The following is a 19,549-nucleotide window of genomic DNA, read 5'->3' as shown; positions in this document are numbered from 1 at the left end:
TAGAACCTGTTATGTCAGAATAAAAACACTGCAAATCTTTTGCCTTATACTACTTTACAATTTCATTGCCACATGTTGGTTTAACTACCACGACAACCAATGCTGTCGACTTCAGCACAAATCTCCTCTCCCCGTGTGTTCTTATGTGTTCCTCCACTAAATATTTGACACGTGGCTTAATAATATGATAAAGTTCAGGGTAAGTTATCCTTAACTTTATCCCCTTTCCTTCCAAATTTATTTCTCTTATATTGTGCAAACTAACTTACGGCAGTAATTAAAGGAATTATTATTATTTAGAAGTCACAAATTTAAGTATTAACGACTGTAACAAGATGGTTGAACATTTATTATTAAATAATTGAAAGTATTTAGAGGTTATAGGTTCGAGTACCAACAGTTATAGTAAAATAAAGTATTCATTGTCAAATAGTTATATTTATAACAGATACTACTTTAGAATCACCTTAGTTTAATAAAAAAATCGTGATGTTTTTAAATTATGCATAGTCAATCATGCATTCACTTGTTAACATTGTTTTGGAGGAAAACAGAAAAAAATACAGGTAACATATGAGAAAATAAAAATAATACAAATAAAAGAGTCGGGAAAGGAGAGTCTCTCTTCTTCGTCGTGACATTAACTAATGATGTCATACATAAAATAGTTATGGCTATTTGTAGATGAACGAGTTAAATAGACATTGTTGCCAGATCTTGGATTTAGCTCTGATATATCATGTAAGCCTATAATAGATCTTATTCGTGCATTGTAACTGACCCGAAGCTATGATACTCCTTTCGGAGGATATAGATTCTTCAGATGTTTCGATGAGTAGAGAGATTTATTCAGGTGTCTTGGCCGACAGAGAACTTACAATTTTCAAAAATCATTTCTAAAAATTTAACAAAAATCAAACCCAAATTAGTTACGAGTACATATTTTTTTTACTAAGTTAATATGATTATAAAATAGTATATGTTCTACATATTCTCAATCATTTAACAACGAACGCTCAATCACCCTGCTGCAGTTGCTGGTGCTCAAATTCGTGACCTCTAAGAACAATAACGATTTCTTTAACTACTGAAGTAAGATGGTTTGTGTAGTTATTGATAATACGTTGAACTAAAAATTTTCCTATGATGTCTTCCTCCGGTAAAAGAAAAGGAAGTAATTCTAAATCCGCAAATAACTCAAAATTGAAGTGGCAAATGAGTAATCGGACACCCTTTATAAAACTTGGTTTGCGTTATCCAATATATCCCAAAAGATAAAATTAAACAAGGTTGGCCACTCTTCCTTGCCAATGAAATCACCATCATCTTCTTCCTTAAGCTCCATGAAGATCAAAGCTCTAATTCAAACCCTAATCCACACTCAGGCTTGTCGTCTTATTCGAGCATTCTCGAAAGCAAAGTCCATCGTCATTCACATACAACAAAACAAGCCCATACAATTCCTCATCTCCAACTCATCCAAAAAGAAGTACAAGAACAAGAAGCTATTCTTCGGGTCATTTAGGCTACACTACAATTGGTGCTCTTCTCATGTCACGCCCGTTCCGGCTCCGGTTCTCGAAAGGTGTCGTAATTCGACCTCGAATCCCGATCAAGAGGATGCCGTGGAGTCGGAGCTTTCGGGGTACCTTCAATGGCTTGAAGATCAAAACAAGGTTGATGAAGAATCGGAGGGTGAGACAGATATGAATGAGATTGATGAATTGGCAGAAATGTTCATCGCTAATTGCCATGAAAAGTTCATGTTGGAGAAGCAGGAGTCTTACAGGAGATTCCAGGAGATGATGGCCAGAAGTATGTGACCAATGTATGGTTGTAAACGATAAGAGTGTGGGTTATTTGTCTTCAAATTTGTCATGCTTTAATTTTCACTTGTAAGGCTACATCCCCTGGAATTAATATTACTTGAATTAAATAAGGATTTTATTTTTTTAGGAGCTTAATTAATATATCATGTTAATTTGGGATCATTTTCTTAAAATTTTCAAATTGTTGCAATTCTACCAATGTATTAAGCTAACCTTTTGAATTCGAAATATATATTTTATTGGCTCATTTGTTGAAGAAATTTTAACACTTGAAGGCAAAATTTTCAGGTCGGTCCATGATTATCATCAAGAAGGATGGATCGAGGATGATCGAGTGGGGACAACCATCCTTCCAAAAACTTTAAAATTATCGTATAATTGAGATTTTTTTTCTATGTATTTTTTTATTGAGAATATGTTTTCATCCTAAAATTTTGTAAGCCCGTCCATTTCTAAAATTTTAAAAATTCTCCCATAACATAAAATCATGTTCACACGTGATCATCATATCCAATAGAGATAGCAGACGAGTAATTTTGTGAACTTCACACTGTACCCGCTCCAATTGGGGCGAGAATGGATATAAGTTTAGAAGGTAGTGGGTGGGTGTGGATGTAAAAAGTCATACCTACCGTGAGTAGGCGATGGATTTGAGACTTTACTCATTTCACATCCGCCCGCCCACTAATTACCCACCATGTAAATTTTGGACCATTATGAATTTAAGTATAATTTCAGAGATTATTATGTAAATCTTAAGATTTTATGGGGTATGATTTGTAATTTAACAAAATGTAAGTATATAAACATTTTTAGAATTGAAGACCGTCGTTTATCCTATCTCAAATTGGTGGATATGGACAAATACGGGATGAGTGGTAGATATCTAGTTAGGTAGTGGGTGTGGGGATGAATTTGAAAATATACCGGTGTGGGCGAGTGAGGATTTGAAAATTTTACCCGTCGTAGGTGGTAGGTAGGTAATGGATACGGAAATATCAAGCGGGTATGAGAATGGGGAAGAGGCATCCACACCCATCCACCCGCTTTTCATCCTTAATCCCCAAGGATAGATTGAGGGGCGGGGGCGGTTGGGGGCAATCTCCCCCCTGAAAATTTAAAGTTACCATAAATGTTGAATTTTTTATATGTATTTTTCATTGAAAATATGTTTTTGTCCCCTTAAAATTTTATAAATTCAAATTCGTCCCCTTAGCCCAAAATCTTTCGTCCGTCCATTATCATCCCAATGCGTTTGTAGTCATAAAAAATCATCTTATATCGTTGAAGTTGCAAAAAAAAGATTGGAGTTTAAGAGATCCTACCAAATATAAACTTTGAGAAAACCCTTTCCCACAAGAATATATAACACATCATTTTAGTTTCCTTTACTCTTTCCACACTTTTTTTTATTACCCTCTAATTTCAAGGTTTCGTCCTGATTAATCTAGACCGACCCATGCCGTAAATCTGGCTTTGGTGGGTAGAGCTGAGCAACGAAACCGAGAAAACCGAAAAACCGACACGAACCGAGTAAAACGGTTCGGTTCGGTTCGGCATTATACGGTTCGGTTTAAAGTCTCAATTCTTTTGATTCGGTTCGGTTCGGGTTTTCCATAAGAACCCATTTGTTCCATATTGAACCGAATAGGCAATTTTTTTTAAAAAAAAAATTATAGTTTCAAGTGATTTTTTCATTGAAAAACCGATAACCCGAACCGAACCGAAAAACCCGAACCGTTTAAAAAACCGAACCGAACTGAAAAAACCTGGTTTCGATTTTTTAACCATTCGGTTTCGGTTTAAATTTTAAAAAACCGTTTATTTCGGTTCGGTTCAATTTTGGTAAAAAACCGAACCGAATACACCCCTATTGGTAGGTGAATCTCCCAGCGGGGATTTTTTACATACACAAAGACTCGTACCTAAGACATTGCTTAAGCGATATTAAACTGTTTACAACTTGCACCAACCCATTAGTAATGTTTCCACACTTTGGAAACAATAATATGAAGCACCAAAAAGGAAAGGAAAGAAGAAAGGGGGAAACGTTTTGTTAAAACACTACTCCAACTCGGGCAAAAAAGTAATGAAGATCTCATACGATCAAAGGCACAAACGCCATCGCCATGGCATGAATTCATGTTCGGTGATGAACCACTAGTCGTTTCTCTTAAAATTTTTAGATTATCATATGTTTTAGATATTTTCTTTGTATTTTCTACTAATAATATGTTTTCATCGTCTCCTAAAATTTTAAAAGTTCAACCCCTAATATAAAACCTTACTTCGATCCATGTCTCTACCTTAACTTCAACGCCGACTATTTTTCTAATAGGATTTCCACTAAAAATGACTATTTGAAACGAGGGTTTAATTTTTCTTTTCAGGAAAAAAAAATCATCAAAGTAATGTTTTGTCTATTGTTGGCATCGATTGAAACTCTCTATCGTTGATCATTTGCATAAAATAGAAATTGAAACTCTCTATCGTCGAATTTATGGATCATGAAACTACTGATTACTATCTGAATTGTTTTATTGAGATACTTTTTGGACAGGATTTTAGAGTATGGAGGTTCAGCTCTGATCAAGCTGGTAATTCCTTACGAACCTAAGGTGATCCTTGGTAGGCCCATTGGCCCCAAAGTACTCCCTTAGGTTGACACCTATGCACAATGGGCCTAGCGTAAGTCCTTATGGATGCAATTTTGGAGAACTGTATATCGGTGTTCGGTTGGAGAGTATTACTGTGATTTTAAAAATTTGTTTTACTAAAATAAACTTATACTTTTTTAAAATTTTATGTACATTGTTTTCCGATTCTTGTGGAACGCACTAGATTCTCCAACACTTTTTTCCTGAATCTGACTCTTTGAATGTTTTCTCCGGACTGTAAGTTTTCCTACTATTACCTGGAAATCACTTACTGAATTTTCCAACTCATCGCTAGAACCTGTAGATGTCCGGTTTACTAAGGAAATCTCATGTTTTATCATATATCTATTTGACCTTTAGCATTCATTTGGTAGTTTTGTATTACTGAGTTTTTCTAAAATTCACTCTGTTACTTACCATTTCAAGATAAAGGAAGAGAACTTTTGCAATTTGACATCTGTTTTGGGAGTTCCTTCAGCGTTGCTTGCGAGTATGGTACAAGTGTAATTAGGGAACTTGTACGTCACATTTGTTTTTATAATGAGTCTGTAATTTGTTTTGATATTTGACATTATTAAATTTTGTTTTAATATATAAAGGATTTTCTGAAACTGTGTTTTATTTAAAATTATTTTACAGTTTGAAATGGTTTAACAAAAATTTTACTTTTTCAGATTTTCAGAATGAGTCGCTCTAGTTACTCTAATGTGACACTTTAAATTAGATTGAATTGCCTATATCGGTCCAAAGGTGTTACAGAAGGTAAATACAATTAATTAAAAATTTAACAATAAAGCATTAAATAATTCATTTGCAGTGTATACATTTATGTATGGTCAATAATTTAAATAAATAAATCTAATAACTAGTAAATCTTAAACTAAAGGATAAATTACTCGTTTAGTACTTAAACTGTCAATTTTGATCCGTTTTAGTACCTAAAATTTATTTTTTAAACCACAACTAAAGTTTAGTTTTTGTTTCATCTTAGTACCTCGTTCAAAAGTTAACGTTAAGCTTTAAAAAATTAAAAGTTTAGGTACTAAAACGGACCAAAACTGATAGTGTAGGTACTAAACGCGTTATGTTTTTAACGATGAGATATTAAAATGAAACAAAAACTAAACTTCGTGAATGATTTTGAAAAAAAAAAGTTTAGATACCAAAACAAACTAAAACTGATAATTTAGGTATTAAATGCATAGTTTACCTCAGATTTAAAGAGATAACTTGAAGCTTAACTTAAGAGAGAGCTAACCAAATACCATACCTTCTAAATCTCGTTTCTGTTGGAAAGAAATTCATTATATCCCGAGGGAGATCAAATCAAAGAATTAAAATAACAACTATGGAGGAAATCTCTATCGAGAAACTTATTCATCAATTAGGCTTAGGCGTGGAACGTGAATCGATCCGGATTAGTTTGGACGAAGCCTTAAAATCGGAAAACAACTAAAAAAGGAGAGAAAAAAACTGAACTATGCATCTAATTCAACTTCTTCATTTACATCCATACTTTACAATTAATGAAAAACTAAAAAAACTTCAAAACTTAAGAGTTGAAAGAAGGCCAAAACTAAAGATCCAAAGCTTGAACTATGAATCATTCAACTCACGGCAGAGAGATCATAAGAAAGCTAATTCTGGGTAGGATTTGGGACACTGGGTGGGGCTTTCCTCAGGCTTGGCAACACAGCTTTCTTGGGCTCTTTCACGGCTGCTCCGTTACCGGCGGAAAATGAAGCCACCGACGACGACAGCACCTTCCTCGAGATAGCAATCCGATCTGTTTCACCGGAGGAAACGACGACGTCGCCGAGACACGAAGAGGAGCATGAGATGAGGATGTGAAGCAGAATCAACGCAGTCAAATTTACGGAACTGATCTTCATCACAATGGAGATTCAGTGAAGCAAAAATGAAAATGGTGAATGAGAAATCCAGTTTATAAGGGAAGTCATGCATGCGAGTTCTTTTGCACGTGGTTTGTCATAACCCCACTACCTTTAACATAAAATTAATATTTATTTTTAGGGTAAGCTACCCGATTAGTTCCGACTATCATTTCAGTTTCGTTTTAATCACTCGACTATTATTATTTTTAAAATCATGTCTAATATCATGTTTTGATTTCATTTTGATCGTCCCGTTAAAAAGTTAACAAAATTGTTGTTATAGTATATTTTAAAAAAAAATCAATGATGACATGATTTTATCTTATGATGTTATGTCAACGTTATCGTTAATTTTTTAACAATAGATGAATAAAATGAAATCAAAATATAACGTTATGTATGATTTTAAAATAAAAAAAAACTGTTAGACAATTAAAACAAAACAACAGTGATAATTGGATATTAAGTGTAGTTTATATTTTTTTTGGTAAATTACGTGTTTAGTATTAAACTATCAGTTTTAGTTTATTTTAGTATTTAAACTTCCAATAAAAAATTCAAAACTATACCTAAGTTTTTGTTTCATTTTAGTATCTCATCGTTAAAACTTTAGTTTTGGATTCATTTTAGTATCTCATTCAAAATTTAACATTAAATTCCAAATTTTTTGAAAGTTTAGGTACTAAAACTGACAAAAACTGATAGTTTAGGCAATAAACATGCTAAGTTTTTAACGATGGATACTAAAATGAAATAAAAAATAAACTTTAGATATGATTTTAAAAAAATTAAAAGTCTAAGTATTAAAACGGACAAAAATTGATAGTTTAGATACTAAATTCATAATTTATCCATATTTTTTTTAATATTTGTTTTCTGGAAGAGCCATATGAAAAGACCAACCGAGTCAAATATAAATATTTGGGCAATCAGGTATTAGTATTTACTTCATATATTATTTTATTAATTGTATTTATCCTCTAACTTTTCGTATTCAGCTTGAAATTTGAGTTTTCTTCGATTAGTTACTTATTTTACGGATAGTTTTCACCCTAAAATTTTATTTGTACACATTTCATTTAAAAATTTTATGTTTTTAACATATATTCGTCCACATAATTTTTTTCTAAATATGTCACTGACATCTAGAGATGGCAAAAAAATCCGAACCCGAAAGAGAAAACCGAAAACCGAATTAAACGGGGACGGGGGAAAACCGTTTATGCAAAACGGGGATGGGGACGGATTTGGTAATCCCCGCCCTGATACCCGGCCCGATAAATATTAAAAATAATTATTATATATATATATATATATATAATATTTATATATTTAATTTAAATATATATATATCCGGCCCGATACCCGTTTAAATAACCGTTTATACTAAACGGGGATACCCGTTTCCCCGCGGTTTTTTCCGATTACCCGATGGAGATCCCCGTTTAAATCCCCGCGGTTTTTTAAGCAGGGGTGAGTACGGGTTTTTTAAACGGGGACGGAGACGGGGGACCAATACCCGGCCCAAACCTGACCCGTTGTCATTCCTACTGACATCAATAGATAAAATATCAGTGATTAATTCAAATTATATATATATATTATATATCCATTTTTTTACAAAATGCTTTTGACAGTTTTTATATGTAACTATGGAAACCGGAGATTAAATCAAAAGGGCTTAGAATATTTAACATGTGAAAGGGAAATCCCTTTAAACTAGACATAGCTTACTTGTCAGCTCACTGCGATTTCTAATTACTTTTCCGGGTAAATTACAAATTTACTAACTGAATTTTATTATCTCGTTTATTTCACTTACTTTACTTTAAATATTTTTAATTTATTCGTTAAACTTAATACATTAGATATTTTTTTTAGATTTTTAGTCAATTAGTTGTTTCCTCACTAACGATGTTATAAATGAGCTTTAAATATTTAACAGATTTTCGAGTCGAATATCAAGTAGCTCGTTTTGATTCGTTAAAAACTCGAGCTCAAGTCTAGTCTATTCGATCTGAGTATTTATCGAGCCTTGATCAAGTAGATCTCAAATAACTCACGATATGTCTCGTCTCATTTACAATCCTATTCACGCATGGCCCAAGTACAATAATGAAGAGTGTAGAGGAAAACACGAAAGCAACTTAAGTAAGCTGTGTGTACTAACTTCGTCTGTTTCCCACATTTGTAAAGCGCCTGCCCACTTGGTCTTGGTTCCTGATTCATGCATTTTTTTCTTTTTATTAATCCAAAGTAAATATAATATAATATTTATTTAAATATAATAATAATTTTATTACCATCGAAGATGCTCGGTCCGTAACGTGATTCATGCATCTCCAAACACAAGGCTCCACTTCCTTTTTTTTCTGATTGCTTTTCCAGTTCCTAAAGCTTTATATTGATTAATCCGAATTAATTCGGATTGTACATCTGATTTTGGTGAGGGAATCTTTTAACGGAGATTTTTTACAAACACAAAAACTCGAACTCGAGATTTTTTTAAATTATATCAAGTTACTTAACATATAAAACTAGATTAATTTCCTACACAGGTGTCTAACGTTACAAATATTACCCATTTAGGTGTCCGAGTCGTCAATGACATTAATTTCTCCCGTTATATGACACATGTCAAAATTAAGTGATTTTGAAATTTACTTTTTAAAAAATAAAAATATTATTTTCTTTAAAAAAATTAATTCGGATTGTACATCTGATTTTGGTGAGGGAATCTTTTAACGAGATTTTTTACATACACAAAACTCGAACTCGAGATTTTTTTAAATTATATCAAGTTACTTAACATATAAAACTAGATTAATTTCCTACACAGGTGTCTAACGTTACAAATATTACCCATTTAGGTGTCCGAGTCGTCAATGACATTAATTTCTCCCGTATATGACACATGTCAAAATTAAGTGATTTTGAAATTTACTTTTTAAAAAATAAAAATATTATTTTCTTTAAAAAAATTAATTTCTCTTAAATTTTAAAATAGGTGTCAAATCTTTAAAATCTCAAATCCTAAGCTTAACCCGCTATCGTCGCCCTTTTCGGCCACAATAATCGCAGCCGATGTAGCCTCTATCATAATCTTAATCATACGACGTCGTAGTTGCCGCCGATTGACCATCGGAATCATGTGGGATTGCGATTTCAATCTAGGGTTCATAAAGTATAAAATGTCAAAGCGTCGTCGATTGAACGTTGACCGATCACGATTTCATAGGGGTTTTGTTCGGTGGGAGGAGAGGTCGGGTGAGCTTCGTTGATGGCAAAAGGCAGCGTCAAGGTAGGTTTAGGGGATTCAAAGGGTTTTCAAAGTTTTGGGTTTATTTCAAAATTTGTTTTCTTTTTTAAATATATATAATTTTTTTTGTAATTTTAAATAAAAAATTTTAAATTTACCAGAGTGTGGTACGTGTCACTTAACGAGAAAATTAACACCGTTGACGACCTGGACGCCTAAATGGTTAACGTTTGTAACGTTAGACACCTGAATAAGTTAAAAAATAGTTTATGCACCTATTTGGAAAAGCGATATAGTTTGGGAACTTATTTTGGTATTAAACCTTTTTTAAAAATATATATAATTTTATTTTTAAATTTGAATAAAAAATTTAAAATTACCAAAACATGAAACGTGTCACTTAACGGTAGAATTTAAAAGCCGTTACGGCCCGGACACCTAAATTGGTAACGTTTGTAATGTAAGACACCTGAATTATTCAAAATAAGTTGGACACCTATTTGATAAAAACAGTATATTTTGTGCACTTATTTTATAATTAAGCCAAAAAGAAAATATATCTCAATGACAAATTGATAAAACATATATTTATCTTAACTTATGTTCATTTAACCAAACAATATAATTTAACATTTATATCAAACAATATAATAATATATTAAATAATAGTATAATATTATAATAATTTTATTTTTAATATAATCTTATATTTTATGAACTAAACTAATATTCAAGCATAGGGGTGTAAACGAGCCGAGTCGAGCTCGAGTATTGCTGAGCTCGACTCGACTCAAAAACTCTGGAATGGAGCTCGACTAGACTCGAAAACTCGCGAGCTTAAAATTTTCAAGCTAGTCTCGAACTCGAAATTATAAACTGAAGCTCGTGAGCAGCTCGAAATGAAAAAAAATCTTAAACTTAACTCGATTGAAACCTCAAACTTAAATATGGACCATAAATACATGAAAATCTAAATGTATTTTAAAAAAAACAATAAATAAATGTTAATATTATTAATAATATTTTTTTTTAATTTTTAATATATTATATTTTTGAGTTGTTCACAGTTTTTCGAGTCGAATATCAAGTAGCTCGTTTCGACTCGTTAAGAACTCGAGCTCGAGTCAATCCATTCGATCTAAGTATTTATCGAACCTTGATCAAATAGATATCGAATATCTCACGATATGTCTCGTCTTATTTACCACCCTATTCACGCATCGGCCAAGTACAATAATGAAGAGTGCAGAGGAAAACAGGAAAGCAACTTAAGCTGTGTGTACTGACTTCGTCTGTTTCCCACATTTGTAAAGCGCCTGCCCACTCGGTCTTGGTTCCTGATTCATGCATTTTTTTTCTTTTTATTAATCCAAAGTAAATATAATATAATATTTATTTAAATATAATAATAATTTTATTACCATCGAAGATGCTCGGTCCGTAACGTGATTCATGCATCTCCAAACACAAGGCTCCCTTCCTTTTTTTCTGATTGCTTTTCTAGTTCCTAAAGCTTTATATTGATTAATCCGAATCAATTCGGGTTGTACATCTGATTTTGATGAGGAATCTTTCAACGGAGATTTTTTACATACATAAAAACTCGAACTCGAGATCTTTTTAAATTATATCAAATTACTTAACATTTGAATTGACCTGCTGATAAGGTTACACTTCCTTTTATATATTAATTATTCTTCCATAAAACTATAATAACAATAATTATCCAAAAAAAAACTATAATAACATTTTATCGTTAATTTTTTTATATCTAGTGAGTACACTTTCACTTTTATTTGTTTTAATTTCTCTAATATAATAATTATTAGGGGTGAGCATTCGACCGAGTCAAAAATTTTGAGTTGACGAGTTATATTTTATGACACGAATTTAACTTGTAATCTTTTTCGAGTCGAATTATTCGTTTTATATAAATTTATTTGTAATTATTTATAATATTATAGTACAAATTTATTCCAATTTTTTTACTTTCTCTAACCATATAAGATGCATACGTATTCTTTTCACATTACATGATTATTTAATATATCACATACAATCTAAAATTATAAAATATATTTATAATACTATATTTCAAAGAAAATATTTAGAGGATAAAAAATAAATGAGGGTGTAAAAGAGTAAAAAAATTGATGTGAAAAAAGAATTTATGAGCGGTGAAATAATAATTTAAATGATATTGACAACGAATTAATGATTATTGTGTAGATTTGTAGCTTAATTAGAATGGAGTTAATGGTGGATTCAGAAATATTTATGATGATGAGCATGCATATGTTAACATAAATTTTTTAAATGAGATGAGCATAAATAAAATTTAAGTGAACAACTGTAAAATAAATAAATAATCGAAGAAAATTTAATTTTTAATGGGCATAAAATATTAAATTTCAAAATAAACTCGTGTATAATTTATTATATCGTTAAAATAATTGTTATTCATTCATAACACAACACACATCATATTTATACTTTTTTAAAACAAATTTATTTACATATATTTTTAAAAATTCATTTTTAAATTGTTCTAAAAAGATCAAATTTTTTTAAAAAAATTGAATCTCTAACCTTCTTAATTTCAAATATATTATAATCGCTAGTCATCTCGGGCTCTCGACCACCATTATCATCACTAAACGACCACCCACTGTCGTCGTCTAGTCAATGACTATCCATCACCCTTGTCGTTAGGATGTTTACTGTTCCATTTTGATCGAATAAATCAATCGATCAAAATTCATTAATTGAATTAATTAAAAATGTTAAATATTTAATATGTTATATATAATAATGATATATTTTAAGCTCAAATCTATCTAGAATTAAAATTCATATATATTTTTAAATTATACTAAACCTATTAAACTATAATTTAGTACTTAACGCTTTTTTATATACCCAACCATAGAAGTCGTTAAGTTTTATATCGTTTTGTCACCAAAAATTTATTTTATCTCAAAATAAATTTAACGTATAGTTTAACACTTTATTTTAGGTTTAATATAAAAATAAGTGACTAAAATTTATCTCAAAAAACGTTTTAGAATTTAAAGATTTTTTTATTAAAAATATATTTAAAATTTTATCTGTTATATTTTTAGGTGTCTATCGTTAAAAAAATCGTTTATTACATGTGTCACGCCCATTTTTAAAAAATGTTTTTTAAATAATAATTTATTTTAAAAAAATCAAGACGTGACACGTGTCACTTAAAGAATTTTTTTAAACATAGACACCTAAAAGTATAACAGAGAGAACTTTACGACCTATTTTTAGCAAAAAAATTTATGCACCAAAATTAATTTTAATATAATTTTGACATTTATTTTTATATTAATCATTTCTTGTAATACTTACTCGTTAAAAGATTAATAATAATATTAATGTATCATCATAAAATAATATTATATAATCTTAAAAAATCTTAAAAAATGACACCTTGGCAAAAAAATTTGAAGTTTTATCTCCATAATGAATGTTTATAAATAGAAAAAAAATTCCCAATCTGACATTGATAAATACTAATCAATCACTTTCTGACCATATAATTCAAATCATTTAGTCCGGTACATAAATATAGGTAAACTACATATCTAGTAATTAAACTATTAGTTTTGATATATTTTAGTATTTAAATTTTTATTTTTTTAAAATTATACCTAAAGTTTAGTTTTTATTTCATTTTAGTACCCTAATGTTAAAAACTTAGCACGTTTAGTACATAACTATTAGTTTTGATTTGTTTTATTACCTAAACTATCAAAAAAAATTAAATTTAGCTTTAAATTTTGAACATGATACTAAAATGAAATAAAAACTAAACTTTAGGTATGATTTTAATAAAATCAAAAGTTTAAGTGTTAAATGAATTATAACTGATAATTTAGTTACTAAACACATAATTTAATCTAGATATTAATCGTCTCTTGCCACTATAAATAGGGAAATTTTGAGCACAACCTTGAAGCAAGCGAACACACCTCCCCCCAGTAAAATGAAAATCAAACCGGTTCTCCTCCGTTTCCTCTTCTTCTCCGCCTTCATTTTGCCGGCTATGTCAGGGCGGTGCAACCCCCAAGACAAGAAGGTCCTCCTCAAGATCAAAAAAGCCTTGGGCAACCCTTATCTCTTGGCCTCATGGGACCCCAAAACCGCCTGCTGCGACTGGTACTGCCTCGAATGCCATCCCGACACCCACCGTGTCATTTCCCTCACCATGTTCACCGACGACAAACTCACCGGCCAGATCCCTGCCGATGTCGGCGACCTTCCGCACCTCGAGACCCTTCTTTTCAGACACCTCCCTAACCTCCACGGGACCATACCACCCACCGTCACCAAGCTCAAGAACCTCAAAACCCTTTGGGTGAGCTGGACCAACCTGTCTGGTCCAATCCCAGAGTTCATTACCCAACTCAAGAACTTAACCTACCTGAACCTTTCGTTTAACAACCTCACCGGTTCCATCCCGAGCTCCCTCTCCACACTCCAAAGCTCGAGGCTTTATATTTGGACAGAAACAAGTTAACCGGTTCCATACCGGAATCTTTCGGTAGGTTTCCCGGCAGGAACCTGTACTCGTTCATCTTGTCTCACAATAAACTTTCCGGTACAATCCCTGCGTCTTTAGCCGACATGGACTTAAACACCGTCGACCTGTCGAGGAACATGCTCCAAGGCGATCCCTCGGTTCTGTTCGGAAAGAACAAAACGACGTTCTATATCGATCTTTCGAGGAACATGTTCCAGTTCGACCTGTCGAAACTGCAGTTTCCCAAGAGCTTGGCGAGGCTGGATCTGAACCACAACAAGATCACGGGAAGTATTCCGGCGCGGTTGACGGAGCTGGAGTTGCAGTTTCTGAATGTGAGTTACAATAGGTTGTGCGGGAAGATACCGGTCGGAGGGCGGCTTCAGAGCTTTGATTACTCGACGTTTTTCCACAACCGGTGCTTGTGCGGTGCTCCGCTTGATGGCTGCAAGTGAAGGTGTACACACCAAGTTGGGTCTGGGATTAATTCCACTTTTAAGTCCTCAACATGTATTATCCTTTAATAATGGTCCCAGAACTTTCTTTTTTCTACATTGTGTTTTATTTTCTGGAGTTTTTAATTGTGTGTACTTTTGTTCGACTCTAAAGTTAAGATTTTATTGTCATTTACCTTTTCTTTTTGTTCCATGCACATTAATTCATTCCGGTTTCTTGTTTTAACATATAAAATTTACAATTTTTTTTTATAATTTATAATTTGAGATTTGATTAATTGCTTTAAAATGTTAATGAGTTTTATATTCTTATTTTTATGTATTTTTTAGTACATAATGTTGCTTAAAAGTACTTTTGGTTAGAAAGTGAAATTTGAAAGTAAAAGCTTTGGTAAACGCCTAAACGGGTCAAAGTTAAGAGATTAAGTGCTTTTAGAACTATGTCTTATGATTTCTTTTCTTATCAATATTGCCTTGTGTTTTAGTTATTTTTAAATAGGGTAAATTATGTGTTTAACACCCAAACTACCAGTTTTTGTTTGTTTTGGTACTAAATTTTTTTTAATTCATACTTTAGTTTTTGTTTTGTTTTAGTACATCGCTTTAAAAATTTAGTTTTTATTTTATTTTAGTACCATATTCAAAATTTCACATTAAGTTTTGAAAAATTTAAAAGTATAAGTACTAAATCAGAAGAAACTAATGATTTAGGTACTAAACGCGTTAAGTTTTTTACGGCATGCTACTAATATGAAAATTGAACGTTAGATATGATTTTAAAAATTTCGAAAGTCTAAGTACTGAAATGAATCAAAACTGATAATTTAAGTAATAAATGTATAGTTTACCCTTTTTCATTTAATATTCTTGATCAGGCACCGTTTAAACTATATTTCTCGATCTAACACCTTTTGTAGGAAGACGCACCCCTAAACCACGCTTTCTTTACGTCACGTGGTCGAAGGCGGGGGCGCGCCTTACCAAATGTGTAAAAAACCCGTGTGTTAGTTTTGTAAATATTTTTAAACGGTGTCAAATACGTAATTAATTTCTATTATTGTGACATTTGTGTAAAAACGTTAGTATTTTGAATTTTGCACAACTCACACGCACGTTTCAAATTGTGAATTGACGGGGTTTTAATGAAGTGTGCAGTGCGTGTAGTTGAGTTTATTAGTATTTTAGTGTCACAAGTTTATTTTTTAATAATAATTTTTTATAATTTTAAAAATTATAAATTTCATATATTTTTAAAAAACTTATTGTCTTTTAAAATTAATTGTTTAAAAATATAAAAAATATTAAAATAAACTTTTAATTACAATTGAGGGATCAAATTAATTATTATTCATTAATTTTTATTTTTTAACAACAATTAATAATATTTATTAATTTTTAATAAAATTATTTAAATTTTGCATTAAAATTACACAATATGTATAATCTAGTATATAAAAACTGAGGGTAAATATTTTAAAATATAAATAATTTTATAAAAAATTATAACAGTATTTCTTTTACAAAATGATGATGATGATAAATATTTTATAATTTAAAAAATTATAAATTTCATATTTTTGAAATAAAATATTGCCTTTTAAAATTAATCGTTTAAAAATATAAAAATATTAAAATAAACTTTTAATTACAACGGATGGTTCAAATGAATTATTATTCAATAATTTTTTTAAAATATATGAATTTTATAATTTTTTAAATTAAAAATATTTATTATTATAAAAAATAAACTTGTTACACGCTAAAATACTAATAAACTCAACCACTACGCACTGTCCACTTCATTAACTTGTGACAAGACCCAGGGGTGTTTGCACAATTAAAATACTGACGATTTTACACAAATGTCACCATAATAGAAATTAATGACGTATTTGGCATCCGTTTAATAATTTTTATAAAATTAGCACCCGGGTTTTTTACACATTTGGTAAGGAGCGCCTCCGGAGGCGCGCCTTCGACCACGTCGCGTAAAGCGCGGTGCAGGGGGCGCGCCTTCGTACAAAGAGTATTAGATCGAGAAATATAGTCTGAACGGTGCTTAACAGGAAAATATATAGGGTTAGGGTGATATTTCGGGAGAAACACCTTTAAATAAATGAATAATAATGCGGACATATATGGTGAAACTATATTTTATATAATATAATTATAAAATAATATTTTTCTAATATTTAATTTATGATTGATAGTTCATTATCCTAGTGATTAAGTATCTTTCGCACTCTAATTCAAGATTCGAGTCATGACCCTCCAAAAAGAACATTTGATTTATGAGGATCCTTTCATCTTGTTCATCGAAAATAAAACAGCCAAGTTGTAGGGATGTTCAAAATTTCGGTTAATGAAATTTTAAAAGTTTAGTTCGGTCGGTTAATGCGAACCGATCAATTAACACCGCTATCAAGAGGGCAACAATTTTCTTTCGTAATAAACAATGTCGAAAGTAGGGATGGGCATGGGTTAGGTTGGTGGGTTTGTGGTCCACCCGACCCGACCCGAGAATAAGGGACCCTCCACCCGACTCGACCAAAATAAGATTTTATCCAACCCGAACTCCACCCGATATATAACTTAGAATCGACCCGACCCGAAATAATAAAAAATATTTTTATTCAATAATAAAAGTGACTTAATTGAAAAAATATATATAGAGGGGTATTATTGTAATTATTCCTAAATATATAAGATAAAATTATATATTTTTTCAAGTCGGGTATTTTTCACCCTAAACTCGAACCCTAATAGCATACTTAAAAAAACCCGACTCGACCCGAACCCGAATTTTAAATAAAAAATCCGACCCAGTCGAGTCGGAACCGTCGGGTTCGAATCTCATGCCCATCCCTAGTCCAAAGCAGAATTTTGTAAGTTTCAGTCTCAGATAAGCAAAAACACACGAGAGAACAACTTCCATACTTGTGTGGAACAAAGTGTAAAGTGTTTGGAGAGAGGGTAAAAAGATTGAAAATAATGTATCAAGCAAAACCCTAAGGCATGTTGAACAAAATTCGCAATTATATATATACATAAATATAAATATAGATAGAATATTGTTGTTAACCGTAGACTTGATAAATACATAGATTTTTACTACTACTACTACTGCACCAATAACTTAGTTGACAATTATGATACTTGAACAGTATACAGTAACATGAATATGGGGCTAAGAAATCCTCCTATTCCTACACAAGTCCCTTCAAAGATTGGAGAAAAGAAAATTAACCGAACCCGAGAACTTTAAGAAGAACGGCACTCTCTTTTATCACTGAAGTCACTCGATTAACTTGAAAATAATGAAGATTACAACCAAATAGACTGATTTAACAGAGGCAAGCAATTAAAGAAAATGGAAGATGGGAATCATCTGTGCTGTCTGGTAATAGACTAAGTTTGAAGCGTGTAAACATACCATCAGAGGATGATACAGTCTCTTTTACCACTGAGGTATCTCAATTAACTTGAAAATAATGAAGCTTACAACTGAGTAGACTAATTTAGCAGAGGCAACCCATTGAAGAAAATGGAAGATGGGAATCATCTGTGCTGTCTGGTAATAGACCAAGTTTGAAGAGTGTAAACATACCATCAGAGGATGGTCCAGTCCACTGCAAGGTGGTTTGCAAAGCTCAAGCCTTGCAGTTATTCTCACTGATTCTGAATGCAGTAAAGATCAGCGCATTGACACCAAGGTGTGGACTTTGTTTTGCCTTTCTGCTTTCTTGGCACTGGGAGTCCTCTTCAATTTCTGCAGTTCCTCCATTACAGCTTTCCCTACGGTGTCGATGGAGTTCAAGAGTTTCTTTTGAGGTGTAAGAAGGTCCGATTCCTCGCATCCGTATTGGTGACACTAAGCAAAATATTTGACACGTTGCGGACTGATGGAGGGCAGGCTTCTTCAATCTGGCAGTTGGAGTTGGAGTTGAGAAATTGTGCTCCAATTGATCACCTGAGGATACATTTGAATTAACATCCCCTTCATCCTCAGGTATTGTTGGGGTCTCAATTGCCAGGCCTTCTCTTTCTCCTGTCGACCTCTCCTCCTTTCATGGCCTGATTCAATCCTCATCAAATTCAATTGCCATACTCAAACAGACCTAATAAAAAAACCCATTTCAAATTAGAAAGCTTTGCTAGTTTGAGTGACTATTACTACAACAGTAATTAGGGACGAACCGAGAGAAAGCAGGTGGGAGTAGTCACTAGTCACCCTCCTGAATTTCTAGTTTTTGTTCCTAAATTTTATAAGTTCATCCCTCGCCTACGTCATTTGATTACAGCCAAATGGAAATAAAACCAAAACCATGAAAGAAATCAGCAGTTGAATGGACAGTATTTCAAGATTGTATCATCGGCAAAACTAACTAGAGCAACTAAACAAGTCAAAACAAATCAAAGAGTTTCTCTTGAAGTGAACATAAAACTAGCAAGAAAATTTGATTATGTAAAAGCGAGCGTTACCCTCATAACACCAGTAATATCATTGAGAGGAGCTCTTGGGTACCAAGACGGTAAGACACAGCCCGTCTTCGACCCCTCCCACGGCCTGTGCAAGGAGCATTCTCTCTTCCCAAGGCCGGAGTCTGAGATCGGAAAAGACTCCGTCCCAGTCTAATACCAGACCCCAGGGTGCCAAAACCGCTGTCCCTGAGGCGCCCTCCACCGACACCCATCGGACCACGTCGTCGACCAGGGGAGACTAACAGCTCCCTTGATTCATCGAAGAAGATGCCTAAAGTCCCAGATCGAGTTCCATAGAAGACTTGAGCTATATCGACTGCTCTCATGAGTCTATCTCTTGAATCCGCCATTGCTTACGGATTTCAACAATGAAAGAGAAGAGATTGAGGAGTGGATTAGCTTGGGAGAAATGGGAGCTTT

The 19,549-nt window shown here is 32.4% G+C and overlaps 1 protein-coding gene and 2 pseudogenes across 1 annotated transcript; 2 read left to right on the top strand and 1 right to left on the bottom strand.

The window, feature by feature from the left end:
* Window positions 1–1,285: 1,285 nt before the first annotated feature.
* Window positions 1,286–1,849, top strand: LOC120159834. The gene has a single exon (XM_039170369.1). The coding sequence runs from the start codon at window positions 1,311–1,313 to the stop codon at window positions 1,821–1,823; it is 513 nt and encodes a 170-aa protein (XP_039026300.1). The 5' UTR covers window positions 1,286–1,310; the 3' UTR covers window positions 1,824–1,849.
* An 11,787-nt stretch (window positions 1,850–13,636) lies between these two features.
* Window positions 13,637–14,800, top strand: LOC120159832 (annotated as a pseudogene).
* A 3,541-nt stretch (window positions 14,801–18,341) lies between these two features.
* LOC120159810 lies at window positions 18,342–19,502 on the bottom strand (annotated as a pseudogene).
* Between the last annotated feature and the right edge of the window lie 47 nt (window positions 19,503–19,549).

Source organism: Hibiscus syriacus, unplaced genomic scaffold (assembly GCF_006381635.1).
Source record: "Hibiscus syriacus cultivar Baekdansim isolate YM2019G1 unplaced genomic scaffold, ASM638163v2 tig00111377_pilon, whole genome shotgun sequence".
Taxonomy (NCBI): Eukaryota; Viridiplantae; Streptophyta; class Magnoliopsida; order Malvales; family Malvaceae; genus Hibiscus; species Hibiscus syriacus.
Note: the sequence above shows the minus strand (reverse complement) of the source record. Positions and strands in the feature narration are given on the sequence as shown.

Bases quoted from the DNA above. Each gene is read 5' to 3' on its own strand.
- LOC120159834 (XM_039170369.1), top strand. From the start codon at position 1,311: ATGAAATCACCATCATCTTCTTCCTTAAGCTCCATGAAGATCAAAGCT.